The sequence below is a fragment of the Rhinoraja longicauda genome, chromosome 19 (assembly GCF_053455715.1).
Source record: "Rhinoraja longicauda isolate Sanriku21f chromosome 19, sRhiLon1.1, whole genome shotgun sequence".
NCBI classification, from domain to species: Eukaryota; Metazoa; Chordata; class Chondrichthyes; order Rajiformes; family Arhynchobatidae; genus Rhinoraja; species Rhinoraja longicauda.
In genome coordinates this window covers 23,649,204-23,669,927 of record NC_135971.1, presented here as the reverse complement: position 1 = coordinate 23,669,927, position 20,724 = coordinate 23,649,204, and the positions used below count along the sequence as shown (strand labels likewise).

At 49.2% G+C, this 20,724-nt stretch overlaps 1 protein-coding gene across 1 annotated transcript; it reads right to left on the bottom strand.

The window, feature by feature from the left end:
• Positions 1 to 271: 271 nt before the first annotated feature.
• LOC144602894 (uncharacterized) lies at positions 272 to 10,755 on the bottom strand. Its single transcript, XM_078416016.1, has 9 exons — positions 10,524 to 10,755; positions 8,090 to 8,346; positions 6,900 to 7,016; positions 5,999 to 6,134; positions 5,328 to 5,453; positions 5,143 to 5,238; positions 3,881 to 3,969; positions 1,575 to 1,624; positions 272 to 466 (listed from the first exon to the last, which is right to left on the bottom strand). The coding sequence occupies exons 2-9, from the start codon at positions 8,325 to 8,327 to the stop codon at positions 272 to 274; spliced, it is 1,047 nt and encodes a 348-aa protein (XP_078272142.1). The 5' UTR covers positions 8,328 to 8,346; positions 10,524 to 10,755.
• Between the last annotated feature and the right edge of the window lie 9,969 nt (positions 10,756 to 20,724).

The window sequence follows — 20,724 nt, the reverse complement described above, 5'->3', positions numbered from 1 at the left end:
TGATCATATTAAATGGCGGTGCTGGCTCGAAGGGCCGAATGGCCTACTCCAGCACCTATTGTCTATTGAGGATGGGACTATCCCAATGTTTAAGAAGCAGTTGGACAGGTACATGGATTGGACAGGGTTGGAGGTATATGGGCCAAATGCAGGCAGCTCAGACTAGTGTAGCTGGGACATATTGGCCGGTGTGGGCAAGGTGACATCAAACTAAACTAAACTAAACTAAACTAAACGAAACGAAACTAAAGTAAACTAAAGTAAACACGTTTCAATAGCAGCGGGAAGCCATCAAAGATCCATTGGAAGCACCAGCGGTTGTTGCAATGGCTCTGTGTTTCTCAGTGGAGAGAGAGCGATCAGCAGATCCGTTCTCAGCATCACGAAGGCTCGATGATTTCAGTTTGCCACCCTCATCTTCAGAGGCTGCGTGTTCAGTGTTGATGTTGTTCAATTGAATCTCTTCCTGAAATAAATACAATGCACTTGTAACATGCAACGACGGGATATCACCACAGAATCTTTAGAGACACAGCGCGGAAACAGGCCCTTCGGCCCACCGGGCCGTGCCGACCAGCGATCCCCGCACACTAAACACCATCCTACACCGACCAGGGACAATTTTTATGTAGGAAAATAACTGCAGATGCTGGTACAAATCGAAGGTATCACAAAATGCTGGAGTAACTCAGCGGGTCAGGCAGCATCTCAGGAGAGAGGGAATGGGTGACGTACCTACAACATTTTCTCTGGAATGCTGGAGGTTGAGGGGACTCGATACAAGTGGTATAAAATTATGCGAGGCGTGGATAGATTGGGTAGACAGTCAGAACCTTTTTTCCCCAGAAATGTCCACCACTAGAGGCCATGGCTTTAAGGTGAGAGGGGGGAAAGTTTAATGGAGATGTGTGGGACAAGTGTTTTACACAGAGGGTGGTGGGGACCTGGAACGTGCTGCCAGGGGTGGTGGTGGAGGCAGATACGATAGTGGCGTTTAAGCGGCTTTTGGATAGGCACATGGAAGTGCAGTGAATGGAGGGATAAGGATCACATGCAGGCAGAACAGATCAGTTTCACTTCAGTTTAAGTGGCACCATGTTCGGCATGGATATTGTGGGTCGAATAGGGTTGCCAACTGTCCCATATTAGCCGGGACATCCCGTATTTTCGGCTAAACTGGTTTTCCTGTGTGGGACTGCCCTTGTCCCGTATTAGGGGACGCTTTAGGCCCGGACGGTGTAGGCCCGGACGCTGTGGGCCCGGACAGTGTCGGCCCGGACACTGTCGGCCCGGACAGTGTGGGCCCGGACAGTGTGGGCCCGGACAGTGTAGGTCCGGAAGCCCGAGCGCCGCCTAACAGAGGTTGCGTAGCAACCCACCTCCCTGCCTGGGCGGCCGCCATTGGTGGAGCAGGTGTACATGGCCGCTGGCTGGGTGAGGTCACATGGGGCGCAGGGCGGTGACATCACCTTGTCCCTTATTTGGGAGTGAGGAAGTTGGCAACCCTAGGGCCGAAGGGCCTGTGCTGTACAGTTCTATGTTCCATGTTCTATTGAGTAACAGCAGTTAATTACCGGTTGCTCCTCTTCATTATTTACATTGTTGGTGGTGTCTTTGTTTCCAACTGTAAAGAAAAAAAGTTTGTTAATTCTTTCACCTTGTATGGCTTATCTTTTCTTCAATCATTTAACAAATATCTGAGATTTACTATTTTCCACTCATGGAAACTAGATGTGGGAGAGTCCAGGACTGGAGGTCGTAGTCTCAGAATTAAAGGACGTTCCTTTAGGAAGGAGATGAGGAGGAATTTCTTTAGTCAGAAGGTGGTGAATCTGTGGAATTCTTTGCCACAGAAGTTCTGTGGAGGACAAGTCAGTGGATATCTTTAAATCAGAGACAGGTAGATTCTTGATTCGTGCGGGTGTTGTCAGGGGGTATGGGGAGAAGGCAGGAAAATGGGATTAGGAAGGAGAGATAGATCAGCCATGATTGAATGGCGGAGTGGGCTTGATGGGCCGAATGGCCTAATTCTGCTCCGATCACTTATGACCTTATGATGACTATTGTGTTTAGTCCACTTAGTTTGTGTTCTCCCAGGGAACTTTGAACCAGTGTAGGACTTCCACAGAGAACGGTAGGAACAGTAGAACGAGGGGATTGTTGTAGAATAGATGGAGCCAGAGGTACAAGTACATAATTCCCTGATAGTGGCATTACAGGTGGGCATGGTGGTGGAGATGACCTTTGGCCTTTATCAAATGGACAGACAACCTTTCAGGTCAGGACCCTTCTTGACATTGAACCCCAGACCATCTCTAGTTAAGGAGCGTTGCAGAGCAGAGGGATCTTGGAGTACAGGTATATAGTTCTTGCAGATGGACACAAAGTGCTGGAGTAACTCAGTGGGACAGGCAGCATCTCTGGAGGGAAGGAATGGGCGACGTTTCAGGGTGAGACTTCTTCTGAAGGACCCTTCGTCTGAAGAAGGGTCTCGAACCGAAACATCGCGCATTCCTTCTCTCCAGAGATGCTGCCAAACCCGCTGAGTTACTCCAGTTTTTTGCGTCTCTGTTCAGTTTAAACCAGCATCTGCAGTTCCTTCCGACACACGTAGTTCTTGCAGTATTGGATCCAGGAGAATAGGTATATAGTGTGAAGCAGAGGTTCACCTGCAATTCCTCCAACCTCATCTTTTGTATCCGTTGTTCAAGATGTGGACTCCTGTATATTGGTGAGTCCAAGTGCAGGCTCGGCGATCGTTTCGCTGAACACCTCCGCTCAGTCCGCCTGGACCTACCTGATCTCCCGGTTGCCAAACACTTCAACTCCCCCTCCCACTCCCACACTGACCTCTCTGTCCTGGGCCTCCTCCACTGTCAGAGTGAGGCCCAGCGCAAATTGCAGGTACAGCACCTTGTATTTCGCTTTGGCAGCTTACACCCAGCGGTATGAACATTGACTTCTCCAACTTCAAGTAACCCTTGCTTTCCCTCTCTCTCCATCCCTCCCCCCCTAGTCAAGTTACTAGTTTCACTGTTGTTCTGGTGAGTTTCATTGTCAGTATTATGACACCCCCCGAAACCCTTAGTAATCAAGAATCTATCTATCTCTGCCTTGAAAATATCCACTGATGGCCTCCACAGCCTTCTGTGGCAAAGAATTCCACAGATTCACCACCATCTGGCTAAAGAAATTCCTTCTCATCTCCTTTGGAAAGGAACGTCCTTTAATTCCAAGGCGTTGACTGTTCTTAGACTTTCCCACTAGTGTAAACATCCTCTCCACATCCACTCTATCCAATCCTTTCACTTCAAGTTAAAGTTGTTGCAAGAGCTGGATTTATTGGCAAAATCATTCACGGTGAGGTCACAGCCTCAGAATAAAAGGACGTTCCTTTCGGAAGGAGATGAGGAGGAATTTCTTTAGTCAGAGGGCGGTGAATCTGTGGGATTCTTTGCCACAGAAGGCTGTGGAGGCCAAGTCAGTGGATATTTTTAAGGCAAGATGGATAGATTCTTGATTAGTGCGGGTGTCAGGGGTTATGGGGAGAAGGCAGGAGAATGTGGTTACGAGGGAGAGATAGATCAGCCATGATTGAATGGCAGAGTAGACTTTAGTTTAGTTTGGTTTAGAGATACAGCGCGGAAACAGGCCCTTTCGGCCCACCGGGTCCGCGCCGACCAGCGATCCCCGCACATTAACACTATCCTACACCCACTCGGGACAATTTTTACATTTACCAAGCCAATTAGCCTACAAACCTGTACGTCTTGGAAGTTGATGGGCCGAATGGCCTAATCCTGCTCCTGTCGCTTATGAGCCATAACTGTAGTCCTTATATAAAAAGATGTTTAAATCTTTAATACTCACCATGCCATACTGCGAAAAAAGCAAGGAAGATCAGAACAACACTGATGATAATTGGGGCCAGTATGCTCCAGGTTAGAATAGTTTCGTAGCAACCTTGACCTGAAATAAAAAATACATAAGTAAATTGTGCAAAATTGATGCGTTCAGTTTTGTTTAATGAATCATCGTCAGGTGTACCGAGATACTTTGAAAAGCTTTTTCTTGCTTGCTATCCAGTCAGCGGAAAGACTGTATCATCATATCATATATATACAGTCGGAAACAGGCCTTTTCGGCCCTCCAAGTCCGTGCCGCCCAGCGATCCCCGTACATTAACCCTATCCTACACCCACTAGGGACAATTTTTACATTTACCCAGCCAATTAACCTACATACCTGTACGTCTTTGGAGTGTGGGAGGAAACCGAAGATCTCGGAGAAAACCCACGCAGGTCACGGGGAGAACGTACAAACTCCTTACAGTGCAGCACCCGTAGTCAGGATCGAACCTGAGTCTCCGGCGCTGCATTCGCTGTAAAGCAGCAACTCTACCGCTGCGCTACCGTGCCGCCAGGTACATGATCACAATCACGCCATCTACAATGTGCCGATACAGGAGTAACAGTCGAAGGAGGAAACCGGAGATCCTGGAGAAAACCCACGCAGGTCACGGGGAGAATGGGGCTAGGAGGGAGAGATGGATCAGCCATGATTGAATGGTGGAGTGGACTTGATGGGCCGAATGACCTAATTCTACTCCTACAACTTATGACCTAATGACTTGTAAGTAGGGTTGCCAACTTTCTCACTCCCAAATAAGGGACAAAAGGTGACTTCACCGCCCCGCGCCCCACGTGACCTCACCCAGCCAGCGGCCACGTGCTCCCGCTGCACCAATGGCGGCCGCCCGTGCCGGGAGGCGGGTTGTAATACAACCTCCGTTAGGAGGAGCCCGAGCCTCCGGACCTACACTGTCTGGGCCTACAGTGTCCGGGCCTACAGCGGCCCCCGGGCCTACACTGTCCGGGCCCGCAGCGTCCGGGCCTGCAGCGTCCGGGCCTGCAGCGTCCTCCGGGCCTACAGTGTCCTCCGGGCCTACAGTGTCCAGTCCTGCAGTGCCTCCCGCGCCTAATATGGGACAAGGGCAGTCCTGTACGGGCCAAACCAATTTAGACCAATATACAGGATGTCCCAACTAATCCGGGACAGTTGGCAACCCTACTTGTAAGGTGGGTTCAAGGGCCTGTTTCCCGTGTTCCCGGATGTGTAACAGCGGGCCGTTGCCAAACTTACTTCTTTGCTGAGTCTCTTCGTGGAGAATGACGATGGAGCTGACGAGAACGATGAAGGAGCTGACGATACAGCAGACGTCCATCCAGGCCCGTACACCTGTCGGGTACAGAGAGCGGAGTGGAGTTAGGGGAACGGTCCCGCCGTCCGAGAGCGGCATTCCACCCTGTGGGCGCCCTCCTCCTTACCTGTGCAGTCCAAGAGACGCGCGATGCAATGGCAGCCCAATTTCCAAACAGTGATGGTCAACGACAGGTTGAACAGCAGGAGGACAAACGCAGTGCAGGAAGCAACCACAGTGACTGAGGCAGGTCCTGCAATAATGATGCACAGTAATGACACGGAGGTTCAATCATAGAAACATAGAAACATAGAAAATAGGAGTAGATTGAATAGGAATAGATTGAAAAAACTAGGCTTGTATTCACTGGGGTTTAGAAGGATGAGAGGGGATCTTATAGAAACATATAAAATTATAAAAGGACTGGACAAGCAAGATGCAGGAAAAATGTTCCCAATGTTGGGCGAGTCCAGAATCAGGGACCACACACAGTCTTAGAATAAAGGGGAGGCCATTTAAAACTGAGGTGAGAAGGAACTTTTTCACCCAGAGAGTTGTGGATTTGTGGATTTCTCTGCCACAGAGGGTAGTGGAGGCCAAGTCACTGGATGGATTTAAGAGAGAGTTAGATAGAGCTCTAGTGGCTGGTGGAATCAAGGGATATGGGGAGAAGGCAGGCATGGGTTACTGATTGTGAACCATCAGACATGATCACAATGAATGGTGGTGCCGGCTCGAGGGGCCGAATGGCCTCCTCCTGCACCTATTTTCTACGTTTCTGTTTCCTTGCTCACAGACCTGTCTGACAAAATATAATGTGGGCTCATTCCTCTGATCACCATCCAGAAAATGAGGGCAATGAAGATGGCGACAAGAGAGATAGTGTTCGAGGCAACCAGTAGTAGGACCCATCGTTTGTGCTGCCTCAGCGGAGCTATGGAGAAATAAACACAAAAGTAGGTTGAAGTTGAGGTTTATTATTGCCACGTATTTTGCACACGACCCAATAAAAATGAGGTAACGTGTCGGAAGGGACTGCAGATGTTGGTTTACGTCAAAGATGGACACAAAATGCTGCAGTAACTCAGCGGGACAGGCAGCATCTCTGGAGAGAAAGAATGGGTGACGTTTCGGGTCGAGACCCTTCTTCAGACTCTACTATGCACAAACACAATCAACCCAAACTCAAGTGGAATAGGGAGAGCAAAGGGGAAGATACAGAGCAGAGAATATAGTCCTCAGCATTGTAGGAAGGACCTGCAGATGCTGGTTTACACCGAAGATAGACCCGGGTTCGATCCTGACCACAGGTGCTGTCTGTAGGGAGTTTGCACGTTCTCCCCGTGACCTGCGTGGGTTTTCTCTGCAATCTCCGGTTTCCTCCCACACTCCAAAGATGTGCAGGTTTGTCGATTAATTGGCTTCGATAAAAAGTGTAAATTGTCCCCTGTGTGTGTGGGATGGTGCTAGTGTGCTGGGATCGCTCGTCGGCGCGGACCCGGTGGGCGGTGAAAGGGCCTGTTTCCACGCTGTATCTCGAAAATAAACCCAGAGCGTCACCGGTCCACGTTCTCCAGAGATGCTGCCTGACCCGCTGAGTTACTCTGTATAGTTTTTGTCAACCAGCATCTTACTATCAGATTAATTGATCTGGGTTCCCTTGGTTTATAGGAGTAAATTAGACCCATTCAACAAATACCTTGCACCAGTTTCTTCCTGCTGATACAGAGAACCAGCAGTCCAATAAATGACGTAGTAGGGAATATTATTCCCACAATTGATGCCACAATAACAACGATATCCATTTGCTGAAGGCCTGCAAAATAAAACTTCCATATTAGGATCATAAAGGGATGCCCAGAGAAAATAGGTGGATAGGGTGATCAGAAAGGTTTTTGGCACTTTGGCCTTCATCAGTCAGAGTATTGAGTTTAGAAGTTGGGAGGTCGTGTTGCAGTTGTATGAGACGTGGGTGAGGCTGCATTTAGAGTATTGTGTTCAGTTCTGGGCACCGTGTTAGAAGGTCATAAGTGAAAGGAGCTGAATTAGGCCATTCGGCCCATCATGTCTACTCCACCATTCAACCACGGCTGATCCATCTCTCCCTCCTAACCCCATTCTCCTGCCTTCTCCCCTTAACCCCTGACACCCAGGATCCTATCTATCACTGCCTTACAAAATATCCATTGACAGCCTCCATGGCCTTCTGTGGCAAAGAATTCCACAGATTAGCCACGCTCTGAGCTCTATTTGAATGGTGGAGTAGACTTGATGGGCCGTAGGGCCTAATTCTGATCCTATCACTTCTGAACTTAATTCACAGAGAGATTTTACTAAGGGGAAGTCAATGGGTGGGTTTGATAATGTTGGCAGATGCATTCTTACATGGAACTGATTCTGCACCGGTATCATCAGAGACACCATAAACGCACTCGAGGGGGGGAATAAACCTGCCCTTTATCACTTCAATGATGCCATCCACCCTAAGTGAAGCAATGGCCAAGAAGGCACACCAACGCCTCAACTTCCTTAGAAGGCTTAGGAAGTTCGGCATGTTCCCCAACAACTCTCACCAACTTCTACAGATTCGCCGTAGAACGCATTTTATCATGAAGTCTGAAGTACGGTATCATCAAGTCTGAAGTACGGTATCATCAAGTCTGGAGTACCGTATCATCAAGTCTGGAGTACCGTATCATCACGTCTGAAGTATCATATCATCCAGTCTGAAGTACGGTATCATCAAGTCTGAAGTACGGTATCATCAAGTCTGAAGTACCGTATCATCAAGTCTGAAGTATCGTATCAAGTCTGAAGTACTGTATCATCAAGTCTGAAGTACAGTATGATCCAGTGTGAAGTACAGTATCATCGGCAGGTCAAGCTTACCGTAAATGGTGAGAGTGTAGTCTTCCTGGACATAGCTGACAGGATTGCTGACGGTACAAGTGTAAATGCCGCAGTTCTTTCTGGTCACATCTAGGAGGACTAGGCTTCTGTTCCCCTCTACCAGGTGATGATGGGGGATGTCCACTCCGTCTTTCTGCCACCAATATCTTCTGGCATCTCCCACAACGGTACATTCGAGCTGGATGGTGGCACCTGGAGAACTGCCGTTGCTCCACATCGAAGGGTTGGAAGCCTCTCTACAGGAGAAACCAGACGCAATGTCTGAAGAAGGGTCTCGACCCGAAACTTCACCCATTCCTTCTCTCCAGAGATGTTGCCTGTCCCGCTGAGTTACTCCACCATTTTGAGTCTATCTTCGATGTAAACCAGCATCTGCAGTTCTTTCCTACACATGCAATGGGCTTGTCATAGACTTCATAAGGCCATAAGTGTTAGGAGCAGAATTCGGCTAGTTGGCCCATCGAGTCTACGCCGCCATTCAATCTTGGCTGATCTATCTCTCCCTCAGAACCCCATTCTCCTGCCTTCTCCCCATAACCTCTGACACCCGTACCAATCAAGAATCTATTTATCTCCGCCTTAAAAATATCCATTGACTTCTGTGGCAAAGAATTCCACAGATACACCACCATCTGGCTAAAGAAATTCCTTCTCACCTCCTTCTGAAAGGAACGTCCTTTAATTCTGAGGCTGTGCCCTCTGGTCCTAGACTCTCCCACCAGTGGAAACATCCTCTCCACATCCACTCTATCCAGGCCTTTCACTATTCGGTACGTTTCAATCCCCATCATCCTTCTAAACTCCAGCGAGTACAGGCCCAGTGCCGACAGATGATGGCAGCAGATGGAACAGTCTGCCCAAGACCGCAAGAAATTACAGAGAGTTGTGGATGTAGCCCAGTCCATCACACAGACCAGACGCCCCCACCACCGCCTCCCTCTACACTTCACGCTGCCTCGGGAAAGCAGCCAACATCATCAAAGACTTGTCCAGAAGCTTGAAAGCGCGCACCACCAGACTCAGGAACAGCTTCTTCCCCTCTGTTACCAGGCTTCTGAACGCCCCTTCCATAAGCTAGGTTACTGTCCGATTCACCTCTACCCCATTGCGGACATTGGACTTTGTCTCTGGAACTGTGCGCCACAATGCTGAGAACTATATTCTGCACTCTATATCTTCCCCTTTTACTCCACGTTTTACTTTTGAGTTTGAACTGATTGTATCAATGTGTGGTATATCTGATCTGTTGGGATCGCTGACAAAAGAAAGCTTTTCACAGTAACCTTGCCTACGTGGCGATAATAAGTCTAAGCATGAACCAGAATTTTGTTCTTAAGGCCGTATCACGGTTGAAGAAAATTCACTTTGTACTTTGTTTAGTTTGGTTTAGTTGATAGATATGGAACCGAAAGAGGCCCTTCGGCCCACCGAGTCCACGCCCACCGGCGATCACCCCACACACCAGCACTATCTCACACACACTAGGGACAATCTTACATCAGGCTTGTGGGTTAATTGGCTTGGTGAATGTTAAAATTGTCCCTAGTGGGTGTAGGACAGTGTTAGTGTGCGGGGATCGCCTGTCGGCACGGACCCGGTGGGCCGAAGAGCCTGTTTCCGCGCCGTATCTCCAAAATAAATCTGGCAAAAGATACCGCTTGGTTCGGGAACAGCTCCGTCCAAGACCGTGAGAAATCGCAGAGAGTTGTGGACGCAGCCCAGACCATCGCACAAACCTCTACCAACCTCCCTTCCATTGACTCCATCTACACCTCATGCTGCCTCGGCAAGGCCAGCAGCATAATCAAGGACCAGTCGCACCCCAGCCACTCCCTCTTCTCCCCTCTCCCATCAGGCAGCAGGCAAAGAAGCTTGAAAGCGCACACCTACAAACTCAGGAACAGCTTTTCCTGAATATTTGTTTTTATCTTTTCCTTAAAAGAAATTCCTCCTCATCTCCTTCTGAAAAGAACGTCCTAAAATTCTGAGGTTCTGACCTCTGGTCCAAGACTCTCCCACCAGTGGTAAAAATACTCTCCGCATCCACTCTATCCAGGGGCCACACACAGTCTAAGAATAAAGGGGAGGCCATTTAAAACTGAGGTGAGAAATAAAACGCTTTCACCCCAGAGTTGTGAATTTGTGGAATTCTCTGCCACAGAGGGCTGTGGAGGCCAATTCACTGGATGAATTTAAAAGAGAGTTAGACAGAGCCCTAGGGGCTAGCGGAATCAAGGGATATGGGGAGAAGGCCGGCATGGGTCACTGATTGTGGATGATCAGCCATGATCACAATGAATGGCGGTGCTGGCTCGAGGGGCCAAATGGCCTCCTCCTGCACCTATTTTCCATGTTTCGTTGTTTCTATCCAAGCCTCCCATTATTCTTACTTCAACCTGCGCGAGAAACTTACCCGTGATCCAAAGCCTGACGTGCCGAATGATCCGGGTCCGTAGATTGATGGAAAGTCGGTAAAGGCCAGTGTCTGCGGAAGTTAGATTGCTGAAGACCAGTGAGCCATTGAGCGGGATGAAGTGGATGCGCCCCATGTATTTCTGTATCAGTGAAGGTTTTGTAGCGCTAACATGGAACTGGAGAACATATTCCGTGGAGGTCAGATTCCCTAAACGTACGTCCACTTTCTCCCAGCTGAGTACCCGAGTAGTATTCATCACCTCTTCACCCATTCCGAGAAACATCACCGAGCTGCCAGGCGGCCGATAAATCTCAGCTTCATCTTGTGCTGTAAAATATACTAAGGACAATAGACAATAGGTGCAGGAGGAAGCCATTCGGCCCTTCGAGCCAACACCACCATTCAATGTGATCATGGCTGATTATTCACAATAAGTACCCCGTTCCTGCCTTCTCCCCATACCCCCTGACTCCGCTATCTTTAAGAGCTCTATCTAGCTCTCTCTTGAAAGCATTCAGAGACTTGGCCTCCATTGCCTTCTGAGGCAGAGAATTCCACAGATTCACAACTCTCTGACTGAAAATGTTTTTCCTCGTCTCAGTTCTAAATGGCCTACCCCTTATTCTTAAACTGTGGCCCCTTGTTCTGGGCTCCCCCAACATTGGGAACATGTTTCCTGCCTCTAATGTGTCCAAATCCTTAATAATCTTATATGTTTCAATAAGACATCGGATCAGGTGCACGGCACCTCCTCCAACCTCATCAACTGCTACCGCTGTTTCTGCCGCGGGCAACGCAAGGGTTAATCTGACTATGCCAGCTAAAATGGAGTTTAGTTCAGTTGGAGTTGGAGATTCAGAGTGAAAACAGGCCCTTCAGCCCATCGAGACAGCGCCGACCAGCGATCCCTGCACACTAACACTATCGTCGAGTCATGGAGTGATACAGTGTGGAAACAGGCCCTTCAGCCCAACTTGCCCAAACCTGCCAACAATGTCCCATCTACACTAGTCCCACCTGCCTGCGCTTGGTCCATACCCCTCCAAACCTGTCCCATCCATGTACCTTCCAACTGTTTCTTAAACGTTAGGATAGTCCCAGCCTCAACTACCTCCTCTGGCAGCTCGTTCCACACACCCACCACCCTTTGTGTGAAAAAGTTACCCCTCAGATTCCTATTAAATCTTTTCCCCTTCACCTTGAACCTATGTCCTCTGGTCCTCGATTCCCTACTCTGGGCAAGAGAATTCGTGCGTCCCACACACACTGGGGACAATTTACAATGATCCCAATTAAACCGAAGATCACAAGAGAAAACCCACGCGGGTCACAGGGAGAAGGTACAAATTCCGTACAGACAACACCCGCGGTCAGGATCGAACCCGGGTCTCCAGCACTGCAACTCTACCACTGCGCCACCGTGCGACTGTTCAGACATCAGCTGGATTAGCAGCACCACATTTCAAAGCCTGCTTCGTACTCGTTGCAATGACAATAAATGAATATTATTATTATTATTATATTATTATTAAAACAAATAGATGTTTCAGAAGAATGCTTCGGCTAACTTTGGCGCAGCGGGCAGCGGTAGAGCTGCTGCCTTAAGGCACTTGCAGCGCCGGAGACCCGGGTTCGATGCCGACCACGGGCGCTGTCAGTACGCAGTTTGTACGTTCTCCCCGCGACATGCGTGGGTTTTCTCTGAGATCTTCCACTTCCTCCCACACTCCAAAGACGTACAGGGGTATGCAAGTTAATTGGCTGGTGTAAGTGTAAAATTGTCCCTAGTGTGTGTCGGGTAGTTTTAATATGCTGGGATCGCTGGTCGGCGTGGACTCGGTGGGCCGAAGGGCCTGCTTCCTCGCTGTATCTCTAAACATAACTAAAAACTAAACTCGGAGGGGGTAGTAAATCTACGGTTAGCTTTGACTCCTGGTTCTTGTCTCCCCCAACATCAGGAACATGTTTCCTGCCTCTAGTGTGTCAAATCCCTTAATAATCTTATATGTTTCACTGGGATCCCCTCTCATGTAAAGGACCGCACTGAGGAATTAGGAGAGGTTTGCTGCTTCGGTGAGTTCTGCCCGCAGAATCCATGCTGACCATCGATCATCCTTTAGACCTGAGAGACACCGCGTGGAAACAGGCCCATCGGTCCACTGAGTCGGCGCCCTGGCCTCCCTCCCTCACTGTGACTTACCTTCTGTGAACAAAACACAATAATGCAGGGTGCTGAGGTAAAGAAGCCAACGAAACATATCGGCAACAAAACTGCCTGAGGTAGGTGTGTTGAACAGTCCCTATGGATCACCTTATTGCTGGGTGAAGCTTCTTCATGTGCAAGGTTACCCCCTGCAGCCTTTTATGAGCTGTGCAGAAACAAAATGGGGAGAGAGAGTTTACGTTCAGAATTGTGAGCGGCCTGGATAGAGGGGGAGAGGATGTTTCCATGAGTGGGAGAGTCTGGGACCAGAGGTCATAGAAACATAGAAAACTAGACCAAGTTGGGCCCAAACCTCTCCTGCATTGGTGCAGCACCTTCTCCTCCCCCTTGCCCCTCTCCTCTTCCCATCCTTCCCCCTCCTTCTCCCCTTTCCCCTTCCCCTCCCCCCACGACATCCCCCTCAACCCCCCTTATCATCCCTCCTCCCACTCCCTCCCTCCCTCCCTCCTCCCTAGGAGATAGATTTAAACTTTAAAATGTGAATAACTTAAAAAATATAACACCGATTTCCATGAAATCTCTTCCATTGAGACGGTGAGAAAGGTGGGCCTAAAATTGTCGTGCTATCGTGTACCATTTTGGCTGTAGTTCAGGAACAAACAAACAAACAAATGAGAGTTTAAGTGTTTAGATAGGTGCAGGAGTAAGCCATTCGGCCCTTTGAGCCAGTACCGCCATTCAATATGATCGTGGCTGATCATCCAAAATCACTACCCCGTTCCTGCTTTCTCCCCATATCCCTTGATTCTGTTAGCCCCAAGAGCTTTATCCAACCCTCTCTTGAAAACATCTACGGAGGTCAAAGCCACAGAATTAAAGGACGTTCTTTCAGGAAAGAGATGAGGAGGAATTTCTTTAGTCAGAGGGTGGTGAATCTGTGGAATTCTTTGCCACAGACGGCTGTGGAGGCCAAGTCAGTGGATATTTTTAAGGCAGAGATAGATAGATTCTTGATTAGTGCGGGTGTCAGGGGTTATGGGGAGAAGGAAGGAGAATGGGGTTAGGAGGGAGAGACAGATCAGCCGTGATTGAATGGCGGAATAGACTTGATGGGCCAAATGGCCTAATTCTGCTCCTATCACTTATGACCTTATGCGAGAAGGGACATGTATTTAATAGATTCTGCAGCTCATAGAAACATAGAAACACAGAAAATAGGTGCAGGAGGAGGCCATTTGGCCCTTCGAGCCAGCAACGCCATTCATTGTAATCATGGCTGATCATCCACAATCAGTACCCCGTGCCTGCCTTCTCCCCATATCCCTTGATTCCACTAGCCCCTAGAGCTCTATCTAACTCTCTCTTAAATTCATCCAGTGATTTGGCCTCCACTTGGCAGAAAATTCCACAAGTTCACAACTTTCTGGGTGAAAAAGGTTTTTTCTCACTTCAGTTTTAAATGGCCTCCCCTTTATTCTAAGACTGTGACCCCTGGTTCTGGACTCCCCCTACATTGGGAAAAATGTTCCTGCATCTAGCTTGTCCAGTCCTTTTGTAATTTTATATGTCTCTGTCAGATCCCCTCTCATCCTTCTAAATTCCAGTGAATAAAACCTAGTCTTCTCAATCTTTCCTCGTATGCCAGTCCTGCCAACCCGGGGATCAACCTCGTGAACCTATGCTGCACTGCCTCAATTACTCAAAATATACCAAAGCACTTCACAGCCAATGAAGCTACGATCATAATGCAGGCAAAACAACAAAGAATTTGAGAACACCAAGATAACATGGACAGCTGTAAGTTTAAAAAACATATTATACTTTACTAGACCAAGTGGACCTGTTCGACCCAAACCTCTCCTGCATTGTTGCAGCACCCTCTTCTCCCCCCTCCCACTCCCCTCCCCCCCCCACTCCATCCCCCTCAACCCCCCTCCCTTCCTCCCCCCCCTCACTCCACCCCTTCCCCCTCCCTCGGAGATAGATTTAAACTTTAAAATGTGAATAACTTTTAAAATATAATGCTGATTTCAATTAAATTTCTTCCATTAGCACCAAAGGGACGACGGTGAGTGAGGTGGGCCTAAAATTGTTGTGCTAACTTGCACCATTTTGGCTGTAGTTCAGGAACAAACAAACAAACAAACAAACAAACGAGAGTTTCAGTATATAGATAGATGTTGATACATACATATATTTATTAAACATGCGGAAACATTCCCCTACAACTCTGTACAAAGCCAGTGACCAGTGATCACCCGTTGTATGATAGTGACCTCAGACTATGGAGATACAACACTGAAAGAGGCCCTTCGGCCCACTGAGTCCGTGCTGACCAGCGATCACCCCGTACACTAGCACGGTCCTACCCACACTGAGGACAGCTTACAATTTTTCACCGAAGCCAAATTCACCTACAAACCTGCATGTCTTTCAGATGTAGGACGAAACCGGAGCACCCGGAGAAAACCCTCACAGTCACAGGGAGAACGTACAAACGTGGCACACAGGCGCACATACACACAGCACCTGAGGTCAGGATCGAACCCTGGTCTCCAGCACTTTGTCTCTATCTCCACAGATGCTGCCCGACCCGCTGAGTTACTCCAGCACACTGTGTCTATCTCCACAGATGCTGCCTGACATGCTGAGTTACTCCAGCACTCTGTGTCTATCTCCACAGATACTGCCCGACCTGCTGAGTTACTCCAGCACTCTGTGTCTATCTCCACAGATGCTGCCCGACCCGTTGAGTTACTCCAGCACTCTGTGTCTATCTCCACAGATCCTGCCCGACCCGCTGAGTTACTCCAGCACTTTGTGTCTATCTCCACAGATGCTGCCCGACCCGCTGAGTTACTCCAGCACTCTGTGTCTATCTCCACAGATGCTGCCCGACCCGCTGAGTTACTCCAGCACTTTGTGTCTATCTGAGTTCCCTTGTCGTCTAACAAGTTCTCTATAAGTGACTTTAAAGGTTGAGTGGAAAGTTGAGCCGCGCTTTGAGGGATTCCGACCGCCCGGGTTAACTTTCGCAAAGACTGAAAGCAAACCTACTTACCCTGAGTGGATTTGAAAGTGGACTGGCTGGTCGCGGCGAACGGAGGCCTCTTATAAAGACTCAACAGATTTGAAAGCCTCCCACTGTCGGGGGTGACAATTTCTCAACTCATATTCAGAATGATAAATTGAAACATCGGCCACACACGCACACACTCACACCCACACACACATATACACACACTCACACACACACACACACACACACACACTCACACACATACACACACACATACACTCACACACATACACACTCACACACATACACACTCACACACACACACATATACACACTCACACACATATACACACTCACACACATATACACACTCACACACACTCACACACATATACACACTCACACACACATACACACTCACACACATATACACACTCACACACACATATACACACTCACACACATATACACACTCACACACACATATACACACTCACACATATACACACTCACACACACATATACACACTCACACATATACTCACACACATATACACACACATATACACACACACTCACACACACATATACACACACACTCACACTCACACACAGGCGCTGCGAGCTCAGTCCAAGCTTATCTTTGGATCAGTCGCCGCCTACTGGTGTTTGCTATAAGTTTGCCTTGAGATAGATACAATGTGCTGGAGTAACTCAGCGGGCCAGGCAGCATCTGTGAAGGGAAGGGATGGATTACATTTCGGGTCGAGACCCTTCTTCAGACTCAAGTCAGACTTCAGTCTTCACCCAAAAGGTCACCCATTCCTTCTCTCCACAGATGCTGCCCGACCCGCTGAGTTACTCCAGCACTCCGTGTCTATCTCCAGAGATGTTGCCCGTCCCGCTGAGTTACTCCAGCACCCTGTGTCTATCTCCACAGGTGCTGCCCGACCCGCTAAGTTACCCCAGCACTTTGTATTTACCTCCACAGATGCCGCCTGACCCGCTGAGTTACCCAGCACTCTGTGTCCATCTCCAGACACGCTGCCCGTCCCGCTGATTGACTCCAGCACTTCTGTGTCTCTCTGCAGTGAGACAGACTGCTACATTATTTACAGGCGGCTTAACGTGGACTGGTGAAAATGTTTCACACGAACTACTAGAAGCCGGGGGAGGGATAGACAAGTTCTTCCATCCAGCAGCTTCCATCCCCACTCTGGATTCAGCCAGTGATCCAATTTGTAAAAAACAGTGAAACATACTCACTGGACGGTGGATGTCTGGGTTTGCACAAGTTGCTCAGATCATTTTCCTTTATATAGTGGCGCTACTGCCTTTAGCTCCACCCGCTGCAGGTCAGGCAGCATCTCTGGAAACAGACACAGAGTGCTGGAGTAACTCAGCGGGTCGGGCAGCATATCTGGAGAGAAGGGCTGGGTGACGTTTCGGGTGGAGACCCTTCTCCAAGTCATTCTTTGACTTTGCCACCAGCTGCAACCCAACCCCACCACGGTTTGGTCTTCCTGCTTTCCCAAAGACCCACGCTCTCTGTGACATTACTGGTTGTTGCATCCCCTCCCGTTCCCCACGAACCCCCCCATCCCCCTCCATCCATCTCTCCCCCTCATCCTCTCCCCATCCATTACCCAATCCACACCCCCCCCTCCACTCATTGCTCCACATCTATTCATTCCACACCCCTCCCCCTCCAAACTCCACCCCCATCACCTCCCCTCCCTGCACCCCTCCATCTTCTCCCCCTCCCTGCACCCCTCCATCTTCTCCCCCTCCCTTCCCTCTCCATCTTCTCGCCCTCCCTCCCCTCTCCAACTTCTCCCCCACCCTTCCTTCCACTCCACCCCCTCCACTCCTTGCGTAGGCAGGTGGGACTAGTGTAGATGGGACATTGTTGGCCGGTTTGGGCAAGTTGGGCCGAAGGGCCTGTTTCCAAGCTGTATCACTCCATGACTCTACGATAGTGTTACTGTGCAGGGATCGCTGGTCGGCACGGTGTCGATGGGCCGAAGGGCCTGTTTCCACTGAATCTCCAAACCAAACTAAACTAATGTCCATTTGAGCTGGCGTAGGCTGGTTAACCCTTGCGTTGCCCACGGCAGCAACAGGGGATGCGGTAGATGAGATTGGAGGAGGTGCCATGCACCTGTTCGGATGTCTTATTGAAACATATAAGATTATTAAGGGATTGGACACGTTAGAAGCAGGAAACATGTTCCCAATGTTGGGGGAGTCCAGATCCAGGGGCCACAGTTTAAGAATAAGGGGTGGGCCATTTAGAACGGAGATGAGGAAAAATGTTTTCAGTCAGAGAGTTGTAAATCTGTGGAATTCTCTGCCTCAGAAGGCAGTGGAGGCCAATTCTCTGGATACTTTCAAGAGAGAGTTAGATAGAGCTCTTAAAGATAGCACACATGCGGAAACAGAGATAGGCACAAAGTGCTGGAGTAACTCAGCGGGTCAGGCAGCATCTCTGGAGATAGACACAAAGTGCTGGAGTATCTCAGCAGGTCAAGGCAGCATCTCTGGAGAGAAGGAGAGGGCGACGTTTCGGGTCGAGACCCTTCTTCAGACAGGGGAGAGGGAAATGAAAGATACAGACGGTGTTGTAGAGGGGTATGGAACAAATGAATGGAAGATACACAAAAAAAGTAACGATGAGGAAGGAAACAGGCCGTGGGTTGGGTTAAAGGAAACAGGCCATTGTTAGCTGTGGGCTAGGTGAAAACGAGTTACAGACAATGAGACGCAACAAGGTGACCTTGAAGCTGGTACGACTTGGGTGGGGGAGGAACGGAGAGACAGGGAAAGCAAGGGTTACTTGAAGTTAGAGAAGTCAATGTTCATACCGCTGGGGTATAAGCTGCCCACGCGAGATATGAGGTGCTGTTCCTCCAATATTACACGCTACCACTGGACTTGGCAAATCATTAAGTATTAAATGATCCTAATGTCCTGCTCCATCTTATCATTACCTACGGTCTCTGAGTAATTGTGGGCAGGGTGGCGCAGCGGTAGAGTTGCTGCCTCACAGCGCCGGAGACCCGGGTTCAATCCTGACCACGGGTGCTGTCTGCACGGAGTTTGCACGTTCTCCCCGTGACCCGCGTGGGTTTTCTCCGGGTTCCTCCCACACGCCAAAGACGTGCATGTTTGTAGGTGAATTGGCTTCTGTAAAAATTGTAAATTGTCCCTGGTGTAGTGGGGATCGCTGGTCGACATAGATACAGTACGTGATGTTTCGGAATGAAGGGTCATGACCCGAAACCTTATCCAAAGGGCCAGTTTCTGCGTCGTATCTCTAAACTAAACTAACGTGGAAACAGGCCCACCGAGTCCGCACCGACCAGCGATCCCCGCACACTACACTATCCTACACATACTGGGGGACAACTTACATTTATACCAAGCCAATTAACCTACAAACCTGCACGTCTTTGGAGTGTAGGAGGAAAGCGAAGATCTGGGAGAAAACCCACGCAGGTCACGGGGAGAACGAACAAACTCCGTACAGACAGCACCCGTAGACAGGATCAAACCCGGGTCTCCAAAGATGAACAGGTCGGACTGTCCAGTCCAGTCTGTATGGAAGATTCTCGGCTTGAAATTCATTGGAATTCATTGCCACAGAAGGCTATGGAGGCCAAGTCAGTGGATATATTCAAGGCAGAGATAGATAGAAACACAGACATCGAAAATAGGTGCAGGAGGGTGGTGGGTGTGTGGAACAAGCTGGCAGAGGAGTTAGCTGTATGGTTTTGTTCCGGCCTCTAGTATATTCCCCCCCCCCCCCCCCCCCATCACTATCTTTTAGTCTGAAGAAAGGTCTCGACCCAAAACGCCAACAATTCCTTCTCTCCAGAGATGCTGAATTACTCCAGCATTTTGTGTCTATCTTCGATGTCAACCAGCATCTGCAGTTCCTTCCTACTCATTTATAGAGTGAGAAAGGATCTTGGAGTCATAGAGTGTGGAAACAGGCCCTTGGGCCCATCTTGCCCAGACCGGACGTGTCCCAGCTACACTAGTCCCCCCCCTGCCTGCATTTGGACCATATCCCTCCAAACCTGTCCTATCCGTGTACCTGTCTATCCGCTTCTTAAACAATGGGATAGTCCCAGCCTCAACTACCTCCTCTGGCAGCTCGTTCCACACCCCCACCACCCTTTGTGTGAAAATGCTACCCCTCAGATTCCTATTAAATCTTTTCCCCTTCACCTCAAACCTATGTCCTCTGGTCCTCGATTAACCTACTCTGGGCAAGAGACTCTGTGCGTCTACCCGATCTATTCCTCTCATGATTTTGTGCATCTCTATAAGATCTCCCCTCATCCTCCTGCGCACCAGGGAATCTCCCGTAATCCTCCTGCGCACCAGCCTGCTCAACCTCTCCCTGTAGCTCACACCCTCTAGTCCTGGCAACATCCTCGTAATCTTCTCTGTACCCTTTCCAGCTCGACAATGTCTTTCCTGTAACACGGTGCCCAGAACTGAACACAATACTCCAAATGTGGTCTCGCCATCGTCTTATACAACTGTAACATGATCTCACAATTTCTATACTCAATACTCTGGCTGATGAAGGTCAATGTGGCAAAATGTGGGGGCGATGTAACTGTTAGGGTTTCATCACAGGGTGAATGCATGAGCTGAACTGCTTCAAGGCACAGGGGAAAGTTCCAGGCCAAGTGACCGCCTTGAAAAACACTAGAGATACCCTTTACCCTGACTTACCCTGAGATACCCTGACTTTCGTTTTGAATCGATGCCCTGCTGCCAAACGCTGTTACTTGGCCCCTTTCTTCTCCAGAGGAACGTCACTGCTTTTACGGTGAGTTTGTGCGTAACGCCTTCCTGATCATTGGGCACCTCTTGCAGGGGAGAGGGTGGACGGGAGAGGGGGAGAGGGTGGAGGTGGAGAGGGTGGAGGAGAGGGTGGAGGAGAGAGGGGGAGAGGGTGGAAAGGAGAGAGGGAGAGGGGGAGAGGGTGGAAAGGGGAG